This window comes from Suncus etruscus, chromosome 11 (genome assembly GCF_024139225.1).
Source record: "Suncus etruscus isolate mSunEtr1 chromosome 11, mSunEtr1.pri.cur, whole genome shotgun sequence".
Classification (NCBI taxonomy): Eukaryota; Metazoa; Chordata; class Mammalia; order Eulipotyphla; family Soricidae; genus Suncus; species Suncus etruscus.
In genome coordinates this window covers 4,349,008-4,368,743 of record NC_064858.1, presented here as the reverse complement: position 1 = coordinate 4,368,743, position 19,736 = coordinate 4,349,008, and the positions used below count along the sequence as shown (strand labels likewise).

The 19,736-nt window shown below is 52.8% G+C and overlaps 1 protein-coding gene across 1 annotated transcript in view; it reads left to right on the top strand.

The window, feature by feature from the left end:
* HERC2 (HECT and RLD domain containing E3 ubiquitin protein ligase 2) overlaps positions 1–19,736 on the top strand; it is a 110,604-nt gene that overhangs the window by 14,484 nt on the left and 76,384 nt on the right. Inside the window, 19 exon segments of the mRNA XM_049782721.1 lie at positions 831–945; positions 3,437–3,574; positions 4,813–5,006; positions 5,008–5,033; positions 5,878–5,978; positions 6,238–6,394; positions 7,765–7,878; positions 9,023–9,194; positions 9,534–9,707; positions 10,744–10,932; positions 11,691–11,842; positions 14,180–14,228; positions 14,230–14,338; positions 14,483–14,583; positions 14,586–14,598; positions 15,098–15,282; positions 15,284–15,350; positions 15,768–15,771; positions 17,845–18,034. Of these exon segments, the coding sequence (XP_049638678.1) occupies positions 831–945; positions 3,437–3,574; positions 4,813–5,006; positions 5,008–5,033; positions 5,878–5,978; positions 6,238–6,394; positions 7,765–7,878; positions 9,023–9,194; positions 9,534–9,707; positions 10,744–10,932; positions 11,691–11,842; positions 14,180–14,228; positions 14,230–14,338; positions 14,483–14,583; positions 14,586–14,598; positions 15,098–15,282; positions 15,284–15,350; positions 15,768–15,771; positions 17,845–18,034 (2,250 nt within the window).

Sequence of the window (19,736 nt, the reverse complement as noted above, 5' to 3'; positions counted from 1 at the left end):
CTCAGAAATCGCTCCTGGCAGACTTGAGGGACCATATGGGATACCAGGGATTGAATCAGGGTTGGTCTTGGGTCGCCATGTGCGAGGCAAACACCCTACCACTGAGCTATTCCTCCAGCCTCTAGTTTTAATTTTTTAATTTTGTATTTCCCAGGTGATAACCAGGACCCCAGGTTCATTCCTGGCTACTCCTGGCCAGGCAGGCTGGTGGGTCAGATGTGGTGTCATTCAGTCCTATGTGCTGTGGAGGCCCAAACCAGGGGGCGCTGCTTGGGGGTGTCTGGGGCTGCATTCGGCAATGCTTAGGAGCCATGTAAGAAGTGAACCAGGGTCAGCTGCATGCACAGGAGCACCTGGACCTCGGTATATGTTTCTCTGGTCCCAGAGTGAAGTTTCATTTTTTTTTTCTTAGACTGTATATTCCAGGCATGGTGTTTAGTTCAAAAATCTCTTGAATACTTTTTTGTTTATTTGCTTTATGCCACAGTGTCCAGGGTTATGAAGCCCTGGTTCTGGGCTCAGAGATCACTCCTGATGGGGCACAGAAGACCTTTTAGGCTTCTGGGGAACCTGGATTGGGTGCATACCCAGAAAGTGCCTTAACCTCTCTGTCCTCTCTCTCTAATCCCAGAACTGTATAGCCTGGGGATGGTTTTCTTTATAAATATGGAATGATGGAAATAACAAGAGGAAATGAGCTATGACTTTTGTGTCATTCTTTTAGTCTGCCACTCTCTGGATCCTCTAACTTAATCATTCTTGATCTAGCTCTCACATAACCTAATCAAGTCTCAGCCAGATCTAACCTGAGCGTTCTCGATCCTCGCCAGCTCGCGTTCACCAGAGATGGGCTCTGTGGTCTATGGAACGAAATGGTCAAAGATGGAGAAATCGTATACACCGGAACAGAATCAGCCCAGAATGGGGAACTTCCTGCGAGGAAAGGTGAGGGTCCGTCTCTGGTCTTTGTCATCTTGTTTGTTTGTTTGTTGTTTGGGAGGGGGACAGACACCTGGCAGTAGTGCTCAGGGCTTACTCCTGGCTCTGCAGTCAGAGATTATTCCTGGTGGGCAACGGAGACCCTATAGGTAGGATGCCAGAAATCAAAGCTGGGTTGGCTGTGTGCAAGGTAAACACTTCTGCTGTGCTATCACTCTGGCACCTCTTTGTCAAGTGTGTGTGTGTGTGTGTGTGTGTGTGTGTGTGTGTGTTAGTTGTCTGTCACTCAATGCTCTCCCAATGTGCTCAGGTCCCTTGAATTGATTTTCTTTTGTGTGGGGGGGTTTGAGCCACACCCATTGGCACTTGGATTACTCCTGGCTCTGTGTTCAGAAATCACTCCTAGACGGGCTGGAGTGATGAGCAGCGATAGGGCATTTGCCTTGCACGTGGCTGACCCAGGGCGGACTGCTATTTGATCCTCATATGGTCCCCATATGGTTCCATATGGTCCCCCAAGCTAGGAGTGATTTCTGAGCACATAGCCCAGAATAACCCCTGAGTGTCACCGGGTGTGCCCCCCCCCCCAAAAATGTAATTACTCTTGGCTCGGAACCATATGGGATGCCGGGGATCGAACTAGGGTCCATTCTGGGTTGGCCACATGCAAGGCAAATGCCCTACCACTGTGCTATATTGTTTTGGTCCCTGAATTGATTTTCTTTATTAATTTTATTATTTATTTATTTATTATTATTTATTATTTATTATTTATTAATTTTCTTTATTTATTATTTTTTTAAACTTTATCTATTGAATGAATGATTCATTTATTGATTGGTTTTTGGGCCACACCCAGCAGAGTTCAGGGGTTCTCCTGGCTCTGCACTCAGAAATTGTCTCTGGCAGGCTGGGGGACCCTATGGGATGCCGGGAATCAAACAGGGTCCCTTCTGGATCAGCCCCATGCTCCGGCCCCTGAATTGTTTTTGTTTTTTTTTTTTGTTTTTTTTTTTTTTGAGCCACACCCGTTTGATGCTCAGGGGCTACTCCTGGCTAAGAGCTCAGAAATTGCCCCTGGCTTGGGGGGAACCATATGGGACTCCGGGGGATCGAACTGCGGTCCTTCCTTGGCTAGCGCTTGCAAGGCAGACACTTTACCTCTAGCGCTACCTGCCGACCCCAAATTGTTTTCTTTTTTTTTTCTTTTTTTTTTTTTGGTTTTTGGTTTTTGGGTCACACCTGGCAGCGCTCAGGCGTTACTCCTGGCTGTCTGCTCAGAAATTGCTCCTGGCAAGCACGGGGGACCCTATGGGACGCCGGGATTCGAACCAACCACCTTTGGTCCTGGATCGGCTGCTTGCAAGGCAAACGCCGCTGTGCTATCTGTCCAGGCCCCCAAATTGTTTTCTTTTTCTTTTTTTTTTTTTTTTTTTTTTTGGTTTTTGGGCCACACCCGTTTGACGCTCAGGGGTTACTCCTGGCTATGTGCTCAGAAATCGCCCCTGGCTTGGGGGGGACCATATGGGACGCCGGGGGATCGAACCGCAGTCCTTCCTTGGCTAGCGCTTGCAAGGCAGACACCTTACCTCCAGCGCCACCTACCCGGCCCAAATTGTTTTCTTAATGTGCTTGTGTTTACTTAAGTTTATTTACTTACCTTTGAGTATTTGGGCTACACATGGCAGAAGCTGGAACTTAACAGGTGTTAGCCTTAGATCTGGGCTGCCGTCTAACAAGGACTCAGGGAACCCTAGGGCCAGGAGAGCTCTGTGACAGTCACCCTGTGTTGAATTAAATAATTAAGGATGGAGCTGGTAATTAAGGATGGAGCTAGATGGTAGATGGATGGAGGTGGATGGTGATGGGACAAATGGTGGGACCTTTCTCTGCCATCCCAGGCCACATGGCTCCGTAACCCCCATTCAGCTGGCGGGTCCCAGGTTTAGGTGAATGGCGGAATCAGACTCATCCAGAGACAGGCATCAGGAAGTATCAGTTTTATTCATACCCTATCCACCACACGTGTGGTCAATCTCAACCATTTATACATGCTATCCTTAGCTTGCCCTGCGTCTTAACTTGTCTGGCCATGTCTTTTCCTCATACCTCTCCATGCTGGCAAAAGGGGCTTCATCCTCTTGGTCAAAGGCCTTATCTACCTTTCCCAGACCCCTCCCACAAATGGGCGGGGTCTTGCAGGTAATATCAAGTTGCATAGGAAGGGGGTGGGGCCACAACCCTGGTTCTATGGTGAATCTCTTAGTACCACACCGGCAGTCCCCCCTGAGTACAGAGTCAGCAACAGCTCCTGATCAGTGCTGGCTGTGGCCCCCACACTGATGGAGTCTGGGCCTGTCCTTCATCCTGTCATGCATGTCCCATGTCCCTGTCATGCAGCCCCTTTCATGGCGCCACGGCCAAGCCAGCAAGGCCAGGGGCCCACCAGGTCTTAAATCTAATGTGCAGCGACTAATGCAAAAGCGACTTTTTCCAGATGACAGTGTGGATGGCCAGAGCGGGGCAAAGAAAGAAGATGCAAGCGACAAAGAGAAAAAGGATGAGGAGGAAACGCCTGTGCCGACCTGTCGGGCCAAGGCCATCCTGGAGAGCTGGGTGTGGGGCCGACAGCCAGGTATGGGTGCCTGTGCCTGCAGCAGCCTTTTCTCTCAGTCCCAGGGTCTGGGTAAGCCGAAAGAGGCGCTGCCATAGTCTCTTGCCAGCCCCACTGTGGTGGCACTGGAATGGCTGTTTCAGGGAGGCCGACTTGCTGAATGGTCTGTTTATGGGGCTGGACTCACCCCCTGCCTCTTCATGCTGAAACTATCCTTCGCAAACTGGTCCTCTGGTGCCCTGTCACCGTGGGCCCTGCCGGACATTTCTTGGCATTAGGGTTTTGGCTTGTCTTTCTGTCCTCTCCAGTCTGTCAAAGATGGCTGCCGAGCTATTGATCTTACTGGGTATATTTTCCTCTCAGTGTCTTGTTGACTCATAAGTTTTGTGGACAAGTGACTCTGGTTCCTTTTCTCTAAGGCTGAGGAAGGTTCTAGCAGACAGACACTCAGCATTTTTTTTTTTTTTTTTGGTTTTTGGTTTTTGGTTTTTGGGTCACTCCTGCCAGGCTCGGAGGACCATATGGATGCCGGGCTTTGAACCACTGTCCATCCTGCTGTGCTATTGCTCCGGCCCTGGACACTCAGCTTTGTGGATTTTGATCATTGATCAGTTACTGCTCTGCAGCTTTTCCTTTCTTTTACTTCTTTTTTTTTTTTGTTTGTTTTTTGGGTCACACCCAGCAGCACTCAGGGCTTACTTCTGGTTCTACACTCAGAAATCACCCCCGGCAGGCTCAGGGGACTATAGGAATGCCGGGATTCGAACCACTGTCCTTCTGCATGTAAGGCAAATGCCCTACCTCTGTGCTATCTCTCCTGCTCCCTCTTTTACTTATTTTTTTTTTTTTTTTTGATTTTTGGGCCACACCCGTTTGACGCTCAGGGGTTACTCCTGGCTATGCGCTCAGAAATCGCTCCTGGCTTGGGGGGACCATATGGGACACCGGGGGATCGAACCGCGGTCCGTCCTATGCTAGCGCTTGCAAGGCAGACACCTTAACTCTAGCGCCACCTTCCCGGCCCCTCTTTTACTTATTTTTATTGAAAAAAAAATTTTATTTTTTGGGTGTTTGGGCCACACCAGGCAGTGTTCAGGGCCTACTTTTGGCAGTGCTCAGGGGACCCTATTGGATGCTGGATATGAACCCGGGTTGGCCCTGGGTTGACTATTGCTCTGGCCCCCTTGTTCCCCCCCTGGCTGTGCCGACACAGCTGCAATGAGCATAGAGCCCCCTGATGCTTGTGCGTCTCCCCACAGATGTGAGCGAGCTGAAAGCCTGTCTCGCGGTGCTCGTGAAGGAGCAGCAGGCCCTGGCCGTGCAGGCTGCCACCACCACGCTCTCGGCGCTGAGGCTCAAACAGAGGTTGGTGATCCTGGAACGCTACTTCATCGCCCTGAACCGCACGGTCTTCCAGGAGAGTGTTAGGACCCGGTGGAAAAGCGGCAGTGTCCCCCCTGCCACCAGCTGACAAAAAATGGTAAGAGTGAGCAGCAGAAGGAAGCCAGCCCAAACTCCAGTCACTCTCCTTTAGGGTACTTTCACATATATAAGACTTTCTTCAGCTGAGTCTCTTTAGTCATTGGAGTCATTTCATTCCTGCTTTCCTGCAGTGTGCATTTCATTTAGTCTGGAGAATTTGCACAGTACAAATGGGCCACGGCAACTATGTCATCCTTTCTGTCAGAGGCTGCAGACAGTCAGGAGAGTTTATTTGATTATGGTTTCCTGAGGGGTCCACACCCGGCGGTGCTCAGCGCTGATTGCTGGCACTGTACTCAGGAGTCACTCCTGACAGTGCATAGAGACCATATGGGAGGCCGGGGTTTGAGTCTGGGTCAGTCACATACAAGGCAAACACCCTCCCTGCTGTTCTGTCACTGCGGCCCTGTGAAGTATTGGGGTATTCCACAAACCCCAGCAAGGGAGCAAGACTCTCATGCCCCCGATTGGGTGGAATGAAAGACACAAATTTGTTAGTGATTCTGGAGCAGAAAATAATCCACACACACGATTGGGAAAAAAAACAAGCCAGGAACCCACACTGCAAGCTGAACCCCACAAGCTAGCAGCTCCACCACAAGGAACGGCTAGCTAAGATGGCGACTTCCTCTCTGGTGTTCCCAGGGAGACTTTATTGGGAAAACAAAGCCCACAGTCCCACCATCTTAGTTTTTTTTACCTGTAATCACTACCCCTGTCACAGAGACCAAGAGGCCTGGTGCATGGCATGGTGCAGACCCCACTGGTGGTGACGCTTTGGCTGTGCTTTTTCGTTTCTTGTCTGACTATGTCTCCCGTCTCCCTCTGTGTGTCTTCTGCAGCTCCCGGCCCACTGGCAAGGGCGTGGAAGGACTGGCCAGGGTGGGCTCCCGCGCGGCACTCTCCTTTGCCTTCGCCTTCCTGCGCCGAGCCTGGCGCTCAGGTACGTGTCTGCCACCAGCTTCTCTTCTCGCTCCTGCACTGCAGGCCCCAGACCCATCCTCCATATTGGTTCACAGAGGAGTTGGTCTGTGCTGTGCCGCTGAGCCTGCTCAGTCATAGTGCCTGGGCCTGCTGCCACAGCTGGGTGCTTCCCTGCTGGGACACAGGCCACGGAAAACACAGCCTGCCTAGGGGGCTGTGCTGGCCACTGAGGCACAAGGCTAGGTGAATACGCGTCCCTGACCGTGCCTTTTTCCCAGGGGAGGACGCCGACCTATGCAGCGAGCTGCTGCAGGAATCCCTGGACGCACTCCGTGCCCTGCCCGAGGCCTCCCTCTTCGATGAGAGTGCCGTGTCCTCCGTGTGGCTGGAGGTGGTGGAGAGGGCCACTCGCTTCCTGCGCTCTGTGGTCACCGGGTGAGTGCTCTTTTTGCCTTCTTTGCAGCTCCTTCATTCTGAGTAATGGGGCTCCCCTGGATGACCACCCTCAGACTTCTGCCTTTCAGCCTCAGAACTTCGAGGCCAACACTCATCTAGTCAATACAGAATCTGAACCTTGCATCCTGATTTTGGTTGCTCTGCCTTGTGTTATGGTTTTCTTCACTTTAAAGAAAAATGTATCCAGGACCCTCTGGGAGGGCTTTTCTTTTGCACACAACTATCCTGGGTTCAATCCCTGGCATCCTAGATGGTCCCCTTAGCCTGCCAGGAGTGATCCCTGAGTGTAGAGGCAAAAGTAAACCCTGAGCACTGTCAGGTGTGGCCACCCAACAAGACAGACAAAACAAAACAAAAATAAAACACATATCCTTTGGGAAGAGGAGAGGTGGAGAGTTCAGGCGCAAATCTATGGGTGCCCCCTACTCCTAGTAGGCTCCAAGTTGCTTAAACCCTCGTGGTCTGGGAGATGGCGCTCACCAGTGTTCACCTTGGCAGCTTGGAGCTATGACTTTGCCAAGTGCAGCCTGGCAGCTCTGCTGGTTTTTTGTTAGAGGCCTTTGGATTGGTCCTCATATTGCCTTCTAATTAAATGTCTTTTGATTGGTTCCTTTGGTTTTCTTGTTAAAAAGATGTTTCCCCATTGCCTCTTCATCTGGCTTTTTCCCCTCCTCTTAGAGGTGGGCTTTATTTATCCCAATAAAGGCTACTCTGGCTGCCTAGAGGGTTGGCTGCCATCTTGGCTTGTGGTTCCACGTGGTAGAGCGACTGGCTTGTGGGTGAACAGCTTGCGGTGTGAGTCTCTGGCCTCCTCTTCCCAATGTGTATGGATATAGTCCTGCGTTGGAGTTGCTACTTGACCTGCATCTCTTAACCTACCCAGACAGGGAATCCATGGGAATCCCTCTCCCATGTGTGTGGAACGCACAACCCACCTTTCAATAGCTGTTTATGGTCTTTGGTACTGCTAGTGATTTCTAGACATGAACCACCGCACGAGGGGGGCACCCCGGTGTCTGTGTAACTTGAATTTTGCAACTGTAGCTATGGAGGGGAGGGAGGGGACTTGATGGCATTGGGGATCCAAAGCCCAACGTTGACCTTGGTCGAGCAGACAAGTGCTTCTGTGCCCAGGAATGATGTCAGCGTCCTAAGCAGCCAGAAGCATCTGCCGTCATCTCGCTGCATCCCAGGATGCGGCGGCGTTCATAGAAATGGGTCTTCACACGCTACTCATGCACTCAGAAAACCTCTGGGCAGAGCACGTGCAGCTAGCCCAAGAGATTCGACTTCCCATGAGGGGCTGCAGGAAGCTCCTGGGCCACCTCTGACACCTGCTGTCATTTCAGGGACGTACACGGGACGCCTGGCAGCAAGGGGCCGGGCAGTGCCATCCCTCTTCAGGACCAGCATCTGGCACTGGCCATCCTGCTGGAGCTCGCTGTGCAGAGGGGCACGCTGAGGTGAGGTGCTGGGGTGGGGTGGCTGCAGCAAAAATGGTTCCCTTTTTCTTCTCCTTCCTGCTGGGGTGTACGCCCCTCCTCCCATTTCAGCTTCCAGGTGCTATTCTGGAGTTTCTCTTAGATTTTCTTCAAATCACTATCGTGATTTTTGGAGGGGGGGGGGTTTGACACTATAGTTCTTGGGGGTTCAAACCTAGGCTCCTTCTGTCTCTTCTCCCTCATTCTGTTCTCTTTAAGTCCTAGAAATCAGGGCCAGAGTTGTAGGACAGCAGGGAGGACATTTGCCTGGCATGCTCCAGTCTAGCTAGGCTCAGTCCCTTGGCGTCCCATATGGTCCCTTAAACCAGTGGTGGGCAACCTTTTTTTTCAACGGAGCCAAATCTCGCCAAAACCACGATTGAAATTTATTTTGAGAGCCACACAGGACGCACACTGACAGAGGCTAGGAACAGAGTCCTGACTCCTGGAGCCGCCGCCTGGCACACAGAAGAGCCGCATTAAAAAGTGTAAAGAGCCGTATGTGGCTCTCGAGCCACAGGTTGCCGACCACTGCCTTAAACCCTCCAGGAGTGACTCCTTCGTGCAGAGCTGGGAATAACCTTTGAGCACCACCAGGTGTGACCCCCAAATGAAAAAGTTTTAGAAATGTGTAGAACGTGGTATTGAAGCTCCTGAACTGGTTTTCTAGTTTTTGGTTGAAGGTAGATTCCGCCTTCAACTAACAATGCCAGTTTCCCTTTTTTATTTTTTTATTTTTGGGCCACACCTGGCTGTGCTCAGCAGTTCCTCCTGGCTCTGGGCTCAAAAATCACTCTTGGCAGGCTTGGGGGACTATAAGGGATGCCGGGAATCAAACCCAGCTCTATCCTGGGTCATCTGTGTGCAAGGCTAATATCCTACTACTGTGCTATCTCTCCGACCCACAATGCCAATGTTCTGTTAGAATCTCATCATTGCTGCCCCGTGATGTTCCTGCCTGTCGTGATTTTCCCATCACCCTTTCCCCCTGTAAAATCTGCCTCCCTGCCTGTCACCCTTCCCCGTGTAAGAACTGCCTCCTGGTTGCTGAGGGCGCTGTGTTCCTCCCTGTTGGAGCCTGTGGTGTCCTAAGGGTGACTTGAGCACCCCCATGCTTGCCTTTCAGCCAGATGCTGTCCGCCATCCTGCTGTTGCAGCAGCTGTGGGACAATGGGACGCGGGAGACGGACAACGAGCGGTCAGCGCAGGGCACCAGTGCCCCCCTGCTGCCTCTGCTACAGAGGTTCCAGAGCATCCTGTGCAGCAAGGACAACCCCCACGCTGAGGGGGACCCCCATGTAAGTACCGTTTTCCTCTGAGGGCTGCCAAGCTCAGTGAGTCCCATCAGGCCGCTGTCCAGGGTGCTGGCTGTCTCTGGGGATGTCAGTATTTGCTTCTGATGGCAGCAGTGGGTGGGTGTGACCACAGTTCCCACGGGTATGCCAGGGTCTCTGCAGCCACCAGAGGAGGAGGTCACAGCCAGGCCCTTGTGTGCCTTAGTGGGAGGCTTTTAGTTTCATGTGTTTGGGCCAGGTCCAGACGGCATGTATGTGTCTGCTTGTGTCTGGCTACACGTGCCCATCCAGCCCCTCGCCCCCAGTCCTGGTGTCCACAGCTCACCTTCTGTCCCCTGCCAGCTCCTGACGGGCCCACTCAGCCCCAACGAGAGTTTCCTGCGCTACCTGACGCTCCCTCAGGACAACGAGCTCGCCATTGACCTTCGGCAGACGGCGGTGGTGGTGATGGCCCACCTGGACCGCCTGGCCACCCCCTGTATGCCGCCACTCTGCAGCTCCCCAACCTCACACAAGGTCAGTCCCCCCGCTTCTTACCCCAGGGCCCCATGGGGCTCACAGCTTTCCCCCTCATAGGAGTTGGTGCTGTTGGCTGAGGCTTGCTGACACGGGAGTCCAGGTGTCTCTGGGGAGGCCACTGCTGCCCACCCTATGAGTTGGCCTGTTCTTCCTCCTAGGATTGGGAGCTCCCTCAGGGCAGAGCTGGAGCTACTCGAAGCCTTGCTAGGGCCAACCCTGAACTTGGGGTCTCCCACACGCCCAGACAGAGTGGGCCTGGCCGGCTTTCGTGCAGTCATTCAGACTCAGGAGTTACTTCTGGCTCTGCACTCAGGAATCACAGTTGTCCTGCTCTGGGAGCAACCTGTGGGGATTCTGGGGGTCAAACCTGGCAAGGCATGAGGCCGCCACACTGCACTGAGCTCGGCCCTGGAGCCCAGGTTTTCCTGATGCTTCTGGGTGGCACTAAGAATAGCTTGTTTTAGGGCCAGTAGATTATCTAATAGCCTCATGTGTTCATGCTTCCCAGACCCACGATAAACACAGAGATGCCCTTTCACCTTCCCGTATCCTCTCTTGCTACTCCTCACTCAGTCAATACTTGGTATCACCCCTTTTATTACTTAGTTTCTAATACCCCTCCCCTGACCCCCATGATGCTCCTTGGCCCTATGGTGCTAGGGATGGGACTGAGTCCTTCTAACCTTGCACTCTTCCACTTGAGTCTTCCCTTACCCCTCAATCTCTTTCCCTTTTAAAAACTTTTTTTGGGTTTGAGTTTGGGCCACACCCTGCAGTGCTCAGGGTTAACTCCTGGCTCTTCACTCAGGGCTCACCCCTGGCTGGCTCAGGGGACCCTGTGGTCATCAAACCCGAGTCAGCCAGCCCCATGTCATTGGCCCCATGACAGGGCAAGTGTCCTTCCTTCTGTGTTGTTCCCAGTTCCTCTTTGCTTTTGTTTTTATTTTACTGTGCTTTGGTGGTGCATGGTGGGACATAGGAAATGATGCATTTCTTTGGACTCAGTGCTTTATTCCTCCCTCATCTCTCTCAGGGCTCGTTGCAGGAGCTCATCGGCTGGGGCCTGATTGGGTGGAAGTACTATGCCAACGTCATTGGCCCCATCCAGTGCGAAGGCCTCGCCAACCTGGGCGTCACGCAGATTGCCTGCGCCGAGAAGCGCTTCCTCATCCTGTCGCGCAACGGCCGGGTGTACACACAGGCCTACAACAGTGACACGCTGGTGGGTGCCCGTTGGTGTCCCACCTGTTTCTCATGCTCTGTGGTCTCGCTGGGCACCTGGGGCATCTTGGGAACTACATGAAGATCAGTGTGAAATCACCCCACGTGCCATATTTCCAGCCCCAGGTGGATGGGTCTGAAGCAGGGTGACCGGGAAGGATGAATAAACTGAGCCGGTCATGAGAGAAATCATGGAGTTGGTTTGCTTCTTGCCTCATGGTCTCTCTCCAGGCACCAAGCTAACCTTTCTTTATCCTCCCAGTACAAATTTAGCTGGGCAAGGGAGGGTCCGAGTGAGATCCAGGCAGACTTTTACATATTAGGATACGCGAAAAGGAAAGAGGAAGTTGGGAAAATGCCTTTGTTTTTAGTAAAAGCAGGCTATCATCTAACATCAGAAACTGCAAGGCTCTTGAGTGATGCACAGTAGGGAGGGCCCTTGCCTTGCACAGGGCTGACCCGGGTTGATCCCTGACATCCCATAGGATCCTCCAAGCCTGCTAAGAGTGACCCCCCCAGAATAGATCAGAAACTTGACAGAGGAGTCCTCATGGTTGGCCATGGTTGCCAACATTAGCCAACAGATTCTGTTGATTTGACTTCCTGTGGCATCGATCAGGCACAGATGAGACAAGGGCAGCAGATGGAGTGACACAGGAAAAGCTCTGTCACCTGGGGCTCCCCTCCCCCTGTCTGGGTGGATGCACGATGCTTCCTGTGATCTGGACCTTCTCTCACCTCCCGGTGTCCCTCCTGCAGGCGCCGCAGCTGGTGCAGGGCCTGGCCTCGCGGAACATCGTCAAGATCGCGGCCCACTCCGATGGCCACCACTACCTTGCCCTGGCAGCCACTGGAGAGGTCTTCTCGTGGGGCTGTGGGGACGGCGGGCGGCTGGGCCACGGGGACACTGTGTACGTATGGCCCTGCCTGTTGCCTCCTTTCCTGTGTTCTGAAGCCACCTAGACGCTGCCATGGGGTGCTCTAGACTATGACTATGTCTGTCTGACCACAGGCCCTTCCCTCAGCTGCACTCTACACTGCCATATCTCCCTGGAAGGGGAGACACCACCCCCTTTCCCTTGAACATTTTTTTTTTTGTTTTTTGGGCCACATCCGGCATTGCTCAGGGATTACTCCTGGCTGTCTGCTCAGAAATAGCTCCTGGCAGGCACGGGGGACCATATGGGACACCGGGATTTGAACCAACCACCTTTGGTCCTGGATCGGCTGCTTGCAAGGCAAACGCCACTGTGTTATCTCTCTGGGCCCTCCCTTGAACTTTTGTATCATTGTCATCTATGCCAAAGCCAATGTTTCTTTGGTTTTGGGGCCACACCCAGCAACGCTCAGGGGTTCCTCCTGGCTCTGCGCTCAGATATTGCTCCTGGCAGACTCAGTGGACCGTATGGGATTCTGGGAATTGAACCCTGGTCTGTCCTGGGTCGGCTATATGCAAGACAAAACTACCACTGTGCTGTAGCTCTGGCCCCTCAGAATTTATTTTATTTTTTAATTTTAATTTTAATTTTTTTTGGTTTTTGGGTCACACACACACCCGATGTCGCTCAGGAGTTACTCCTGGCTCTGCGCTCAGATATCGTTCCTGGCGAGTTGAGGGGACCAGATGGGATGCTGGGAATTGAACCCAGGTCCATCCTGCATGCAAGGCAAACGCTCAACCGCTGTGCTGTCTCTTCGGCCCTGAGTTTATTTTATTTTTTTTAATAATTGGTTGATTTGGGGCCAGGAAGGTTGCACTAGAGGTAAGGTGTCTGCCTTGCAAGCGGTAGCCAAGGAAGGACCGTGGTTCAATCCCCCGGCATCCCCATATGGTCCCCCCCAAGCCAGGGGCGATTTCTGAGCGCATAACCAGGAATAACCCGCTGAGCGTCAAATAGGTATGGTCCAAAAACCAAAAAAAAAAAAAAAAAAAAAAGAAAAATAATTGGTTGATTTAAGCAATGTGGTTACAGAATTGTTCATGGTTGAGTTTCAGTCATATATTGTACACCATCCTTCACCAGGACACATTTCCTGCCAGCAATGTCCCCAGTTTCCATTCCATCCACCTTCCCCTACCTGCCTCCTGGGCAGGCATTTTATTTCTCTCTCTTTTTCTTTTTTGACATTGTCCTTTATATTATTTCTAGTGAAGAGGTACTGTACACATATAAATATCATCTCCTTTCAGCACCCAGTTCTTGTTCAGAGTGATCAGTTTAATTTTTTAAATTTTTTTTATTTTTGGGTCCCACCCGGCAGTGCTCAGGGGTTCCTCCTGGCTCTCTGCTCAGAAATAGCTCCTGGCAGGCTCGGGGGACCATATGGGATGCCGGGATTCGAACCACTGTCCCTCTTCTACTCTAACTCAGTAATATTTGTGGCGAGCTTTCTACCATGAACTGGTCCTCCTAGCCCCCATTTCTATTGTCCTTGGATATTATTACCATACCATCTTTTATTTTCCTTGTATCTTTCGGGAGTTATGGTTACTATGAGGGATCAGGAAGCAGGCAGCAAGTAGGATTTTTTTTGTGTGTGTTGCTGCATCAGTTAAAAGGCCGTTGGGGCCTCCGCATGTGGTGAGAAGTGAGTGAGGAGAGATTTGCCCACTGGAGGGGACGGGAGGTTCCCATCTCTACTGACCCCGCAACCTGCTCCCTGCAGGCCTGAGCCGGAGCTGGGCAAGGTTGAGAAGAGCCGGCTCCTGGGCTCAGGGCTGCATGCGGCTGGATGGATGGAGGGAGGGAGAGAGAGAAGGAGGAAGGCCGGTGTTTCCAGTAGGGTTCTGAATGAGCTGTCTGTGCTCAGAGAAGCTTGGGGTGGCCTGATGTGTGGTCTGTGGGGTGGGCTTTGTGGCGGTCTTGTCCCCATCTAGGACGGTCATAGTCTGCTTCCATTCTGTGACCAAGTGTCTTGGTTAAGTAGCTGGAAATGATTCCCTGGGCCCTGCCACAGTCTCCCCGCTCTCCCAGCCTTGGCCTCCCCTGCCCATCTGGGGCATGTCTGGTGTGTCCTGGGTTCCAAGCGTGTCTGCCCAGAGGATAGGCTGTTGCTTGGCCGTGCGAGTGGTGCTGCTGGCAGCTTGAATGTGTCTTCCAACAGCTGCCCGCTCTCTCCCAGGCTTGGTGCTGGACCCCTGCCTCACACTGGGCGGGGTCAGGGAAGGAGTCTGCCTGGGCGCCCTAGGGGTTGTGCTGTGGGAAGCGCTGACTGGGCCCCCCGGTTGGTTCCCTCCATCTCCACAGGCCTCTGGAGGAGCCCAAGGTGATCTCGGCCTTCTCGGGCAAGCAAGCGGGGCAAGCACGTGGTGCACATCGCCTGTGGCAGCACCTACAGCGCGGCCATCACGGCCGAGGGCGAGCTCTACACCTGGGGTCGCGGCAACTATGGGCGGCTGGGCCACGGTGTGTGCTGGGGGGCATTGCACTGGGGGGGGACCCCTGCAGGAGGAGGGCAACACGGGGCATCCCCACTGCATGAGCTGGGACTGGGGCTAGAGCACGGCCAGGTAGTGGCTCATTGACCCGGTGGCCATGTGTGTGTTCCAGGCTCCAGTGAAGATGAGGCTGTGCCCATGCTGGTCGCCGGCCTTAAAGGGCTGAAAGTCATCGATGTGGCCTGTGGGAGTGGGGATTGCACAGACATTGGCGGGTAACAGAGAATGGTGTGTGGGGATATGTGGAATTGGTGGGTAGGGGGTACTCTGGGGGTTCAGGAGGAGGGGCTCTGGGGGCGGTCCTGTGCTTCGACTTTCCATCTTCACCAGTGGCCCTGAACTTCCAGGAATTGGAACTTGAAACTTGTCTCATAGTCTCTCTGACCCTCTGAGAGCATATCATAAATGATCATTGATCACCATTTCTAGTTGGGAATTTTATTGGAACTGGAAAAAAATTGGGAATGAAACTGGCATTTTGGACATTGGAAAACTTGGGTGGGAGAGAAGGCGTAGAAGGGAGGGAGGGCGTGCGCCTTCCCTCGAACCCAATTCTTTTTGGGCCTCGGCAGGACCCCTGGCATCCTAAACACTGCTGGGTGTAGTCCCGAACACAAACGCACTTTCTCAGCATCCGGCTTCAGTGCCTCCCTCTCCCCTTGGGTAGGTCCTGGCCCAGCTGACCTGAACCGAGTCCCGTTTTGCTTGCCCTTGTTCGCATCTCCAGGTCAGGTGTGGTCCTGGGGCGATGGTGACTACGGGAAGCTGGGCCGAGGCGGCAGTGACGGCTGCAAGACCCCGAAGCTGATCGAGAAGCTCCAGGACCTCGACGTGGTAAAGGTCCGCTGCGGGAGCCAGTTCTCCATCGCGCTGACCAAGGACGGGCAGGTGTACTCGTGGGGCAAAGGCGACAGACCAGCGGCTGGGCCACGGCACGGAGGAACACGTGCGCTACCCCAAGCTCCTGGAAGGCCTGCAAGGTGCGGGCTGCTTCCCCCGTGTTCTGACAGGGACTTCCTCCCATCACATCTGGTTAGGGCACATGATAATCAGAGAGTGGGTGGTCATAGGACAGTGAACAGGGCGCTGGCCTTGCACGATCGACTCAGGTTTCATCCCTGCATCCCATGTGGTTCCTTGAGGAACTGAATGCAGAACCAGGAGGAAGCCCTGAGCATTGCTGAGTGTGGCCCAGAAGTGATAAATAGCAAAAGGGGCCTGGAATGATAGCACAGTGGGGAGGGTGCTTGCCTTGCACATGTTCAACCCAGGTTCCATCCCCGGTATCCCATATGGCCCCGAGCCTGCCAGGAGGGATTTTAAGTACAAAGTCAGGAGTAACCCCTGAGTTACTGCCAGGTTATGGCTCAAAACCAAAACAAAACGAAAACAAAAAGGGAAGTAGTTTTTTTTTTTGTTTTGTTTTGTTTTGGGCCACACTCGGTGACGCTCGGGTTACTCCTGGCTATTCGCTCAGAAGTCGCTCCTGGCTTGGGGGACCATATGGGAAACCGGGGGATCGAACCGCGGTCCATCCAAGGCTAGCGCAGGCAAGGCAGGCACCTTACCTCTAGCACCACCGCCTGGCCCCAAGGGAAGTAGTTTGTATTGGAAAGAGTGGTGGCAATGGGTGGGCCCTGGATTTGGAGGAGCCTGGGGATGACCTGTTGCGGCCTTGACTTCCCATTTCCCCGAACAGTCAGACCCTCCTCCATCTGCTGGGTGAACACCTCAGCAGCGGCTCCTGAGCGAACCCCCAGAATTTGGCTAGGAGGCCTACTGGGTTTTGTTAGTGTTGCAAGGGGCGCAGTTGACAAGTCAGGTAGGGACTTATCGTTTCTTCCAGAGGAGCCTAGAAATTGTCTCCCCCAGCCTTCCAGGTACTTGAGGATCCAAGTAGCGACTGCTGCCCTGCATGTGGTTCAGGTCTAGCAGGGTAGCAGCCCCGAGCATAGTGGAAACAGGCCAGGCTAGGCTGGGTTGGGACCCAGAACGGCTGGAGTCATGGGAGAAGGCTTCCAGTTGCATTCGACTCAGGGTTGATGTTTCTGGGTTTCTGGTGAGAATTCTTTGAGTTTAAAAATAAAGCATTCTGGCCCGGAGAGATAGCACAGCGGCGTTTGCCTTGCAAGCAGCCGATCCAGGACCAAAGGTGGTTGGTTCGAATTCCAGTGTCCCATAGGGTCCCCTGTGCCTTCCAGGAGCTATTTCTGAGCAGACAGCCAGGAGGAACCCCTGAGCAACGCTGGGTGTGGCCCAAAAACCAAAAAAAAAAAAAAAAAAAAAAAAAGCATTCGGGCCTGGAGAGATAGCATGGAGGTAAGGCATTTGCCTTTCATGCAGAAGGATGGTGGTTCGAATTCCGGCATCCCATATGGTCCCCTGAGCCTGCTGGGGGTGATTTCTGAGCGTGGAGCCAGAAGTAACCCCTGAGCACTGCTGGGTGTGACCCAAAAACCAAAAAAAAAAAAAAAAAAAAAAAAAAAAAAAAACGGCACCCAGTGGCTGGAGTGATAGTGCAAGCAGTAGGACAGACCACAGTTAGATCCCCTGGTGTCCCATATGGCCCCCCAAGCCAGGAGTGATTTCTGAGCACATAGCCCGTAATCCCTGAGTGTCACCAGGTATAGCCCAAAAGCAAAACAAACAAACGAAAAAAGCATTTGGGGAAGGGGGTCTAGATGGGGAAAAGGAGCCACCACATCTGCAGTGTCATTCCAAATGTCCAGCCACAAGTAGTCCCTGAACATTGCCAGACATGCTAAAACCCCCAAACAAATAACCAAAAATACCTTAAAACATAACAATTTTTTTTTACCAGCAGTGCTCAGGGGTTACTCCTGGCTCTACGCTCAGAAATCACTCCTGGCAGGCTCAGGGGACCATATGGGATGCCCGGGTTCCAACCACCGTCCTTCTGCATGCAAACCCTGTGCTACATGGTCTCCTGAACATAGCCTAGACTACCTCCTGAGAACTGAGCTGGGGTATTCCCATGAATATTGCTGTGTGGCTCCCAAGGAAAAGCCAGAACAAAAACTTCCCTCTTTCTTAGTGAGAAGCAAACCGTCTTTTTCAGATAGCCTAGCATTAGTTTATTATTTTAGGGGGGGGGGTTGGGACCAAACCTGGTGGTGCTTGGGTCACTCCTGGCAAGGTCGGGAGACTCTGGGATGCCTGGGATCAAACCTGGGTTGACTGTGCAAGGTAAACACCCTCCCGCCGTGCTATGGATTGGGCCTTCAGCCTCGTACTGCTCTACATGCAGATAGTATTTCTCAGCAGCAGTTGTTTAAAGCAGTGGGTCTTGACACACGGTCATCAGGAGTAGAAGGGCTGTGATGCCAAGGTTCAGTCTTTGTCTCCCACCAGTGAGACCTCAGGAGGGACCCCTGTGTTGGCAGCCTGGAGGCCGGCGGCATCTGCATCACTCGTTCTCTCTTCTCTCTTCTCTCCTTCCTCCTTCTAGGGAAGAAGGGTGATCGACGTGGCTGCAGGCTCCACGCACTGCCTGGCACTCACTGAGGACAGTGAGGTCCACAGCTGGGGGAGCAATGACCAGTGCCAGCACTTTGACACGCTGCGTGTGGACCAAGCAGAGCCCACTGCCCTACCAGGCCTGGACACCAAGCACATTGTGGGCATCGCTTGCGGGCCCGCGCAGGTAACTGTTCCCAACGCTAGCCCAGGGACTGCCATTTCCTTCAAGGGAGCACCAAGAACTATCTAGTCGTGCTGGTTTTGGCCACTGTCCCAACCGGAACTCACCACTCCTCTAGGCTATGTTGTCTATCTCTTGGTAGTTTCCTTGGGCACAGTTATGTTTCCTTCCTTCCTCTCCCGCACGCCTACTGTTTCTCCCTCTTCCGCTGTGGCACATGGGCCAGTGCTGGTGCCCTATTCGCGTGACTTGCCCCTTGAGGAAGAACAGCAAGGAGATGGCCGTGGTCGAGGGGAGGCCTTAGGGGATCCCTGTTAGTCAGCTTTTAACACAAGAGCTGACTGTGGGGCTGGTCTTTCATCAGATCAGATGAGGGGTGACTCCTCAAGTCCCCCCTTCTCTGCCTCAATTGGGTAGATGATGAATTTCTTTGCATGCTTTTTCCCTCTCAAACCTTTTTTTGTTGGGGCCCGGGAGAGATAGCTCAGCGGCGTTTGCCCTGCAAGCAGCCCGATCCAGGACCAAAGGTGGTTGGTTTGAATCCCGGTGTCCCATATGGTTCCCTGAGCCTGCCAGGAGCTATTTCTGGAGCAGACAGCCAGGAGTAACTGCTGTGTGTGGCCCAAAAACAAATAAACAGAAAACAAAAAACCAAAAACAAACAAAACAAAAACCTTTTGTTGTTGTTGTTGTTGTTGGGCTTTTTGGCTTTTTGACCACACCCTTTGATGTTCCTGGCTCTGTGCTCAGAAATCGCTCCTGGCTCGGGGGACCCATATTGGATGCCAAGGATGGAACCTAGGTCCATCTTGGGTCAGCTGCGTGCAAGGCAAGCCACCCTACTGCTGTGCTATCTCACAGCCCCTCCTCTCAAACCATTTGACCGCACAGTTGTTCTTGAGCTAGTTTCCGTGGATAGGTTTTAGTGTAGCGATGGCTTTTTTATGTTGGAGCTTGAAATTGGTAGTTGGGATAAACCCCCGCTTGAATCCTGGAACAGTGTTCCTTGAATACAGGGCCTGGATTATTTTTTATTTTTCAGTTTGGTTTTGGAACACACTTGCGATGCTCAGGGGTTACCCTTTCTCTGCATTCAGGAATTTCCCCAGGCAGTGCCTGGGACATGAGGGATTAGGACTTGCCCATGTGCAAGGCAAAGTTCTTGCCCTGCTGTGCTATTGCTCTGACCCTGTAGAATGAAGCAGTTTTTTTTTTTTTTTTGGTTTTTTGGGTCACACCCGGCGGTGCTCAGGGGTCACTCCTGGCTGTTCTGCTCAGAAATAGCTCCTGGCAGGCACGGGGGACCATATTGGGACACCGGGATTCGAACCACCCACCTTGGGTCCTGATCGGCTGCATTGCAAGGCAAACGCCCCTGTGCTATCTCTCCGGGCCCTGAAGCAGTTTTTAAAAGAAACCTGGGACCGGAGAGATTCATAGAGTTAGGGCATTTGCCTTGTAAGCAGCTGATCCAGGACGGACGTTGGTTCGAATCCCGGCATCCAATATGTCCCCCTGAGCCTGCCAGGAGTGATTTCTGATCGCAGAGTCTAAGGGAGTAACCGCTGAGCACAGCCAGGGGTGATCCAAAAACAAAAAATAAAACCTTGTGCTGACCCTGTGGCAGAACACAATGGGGCGCAGTGAGCACAGAGATGGGAAGGTGGGAGGCAAAGGCCTGTCCAGCTGTCTCCTATGACATGTG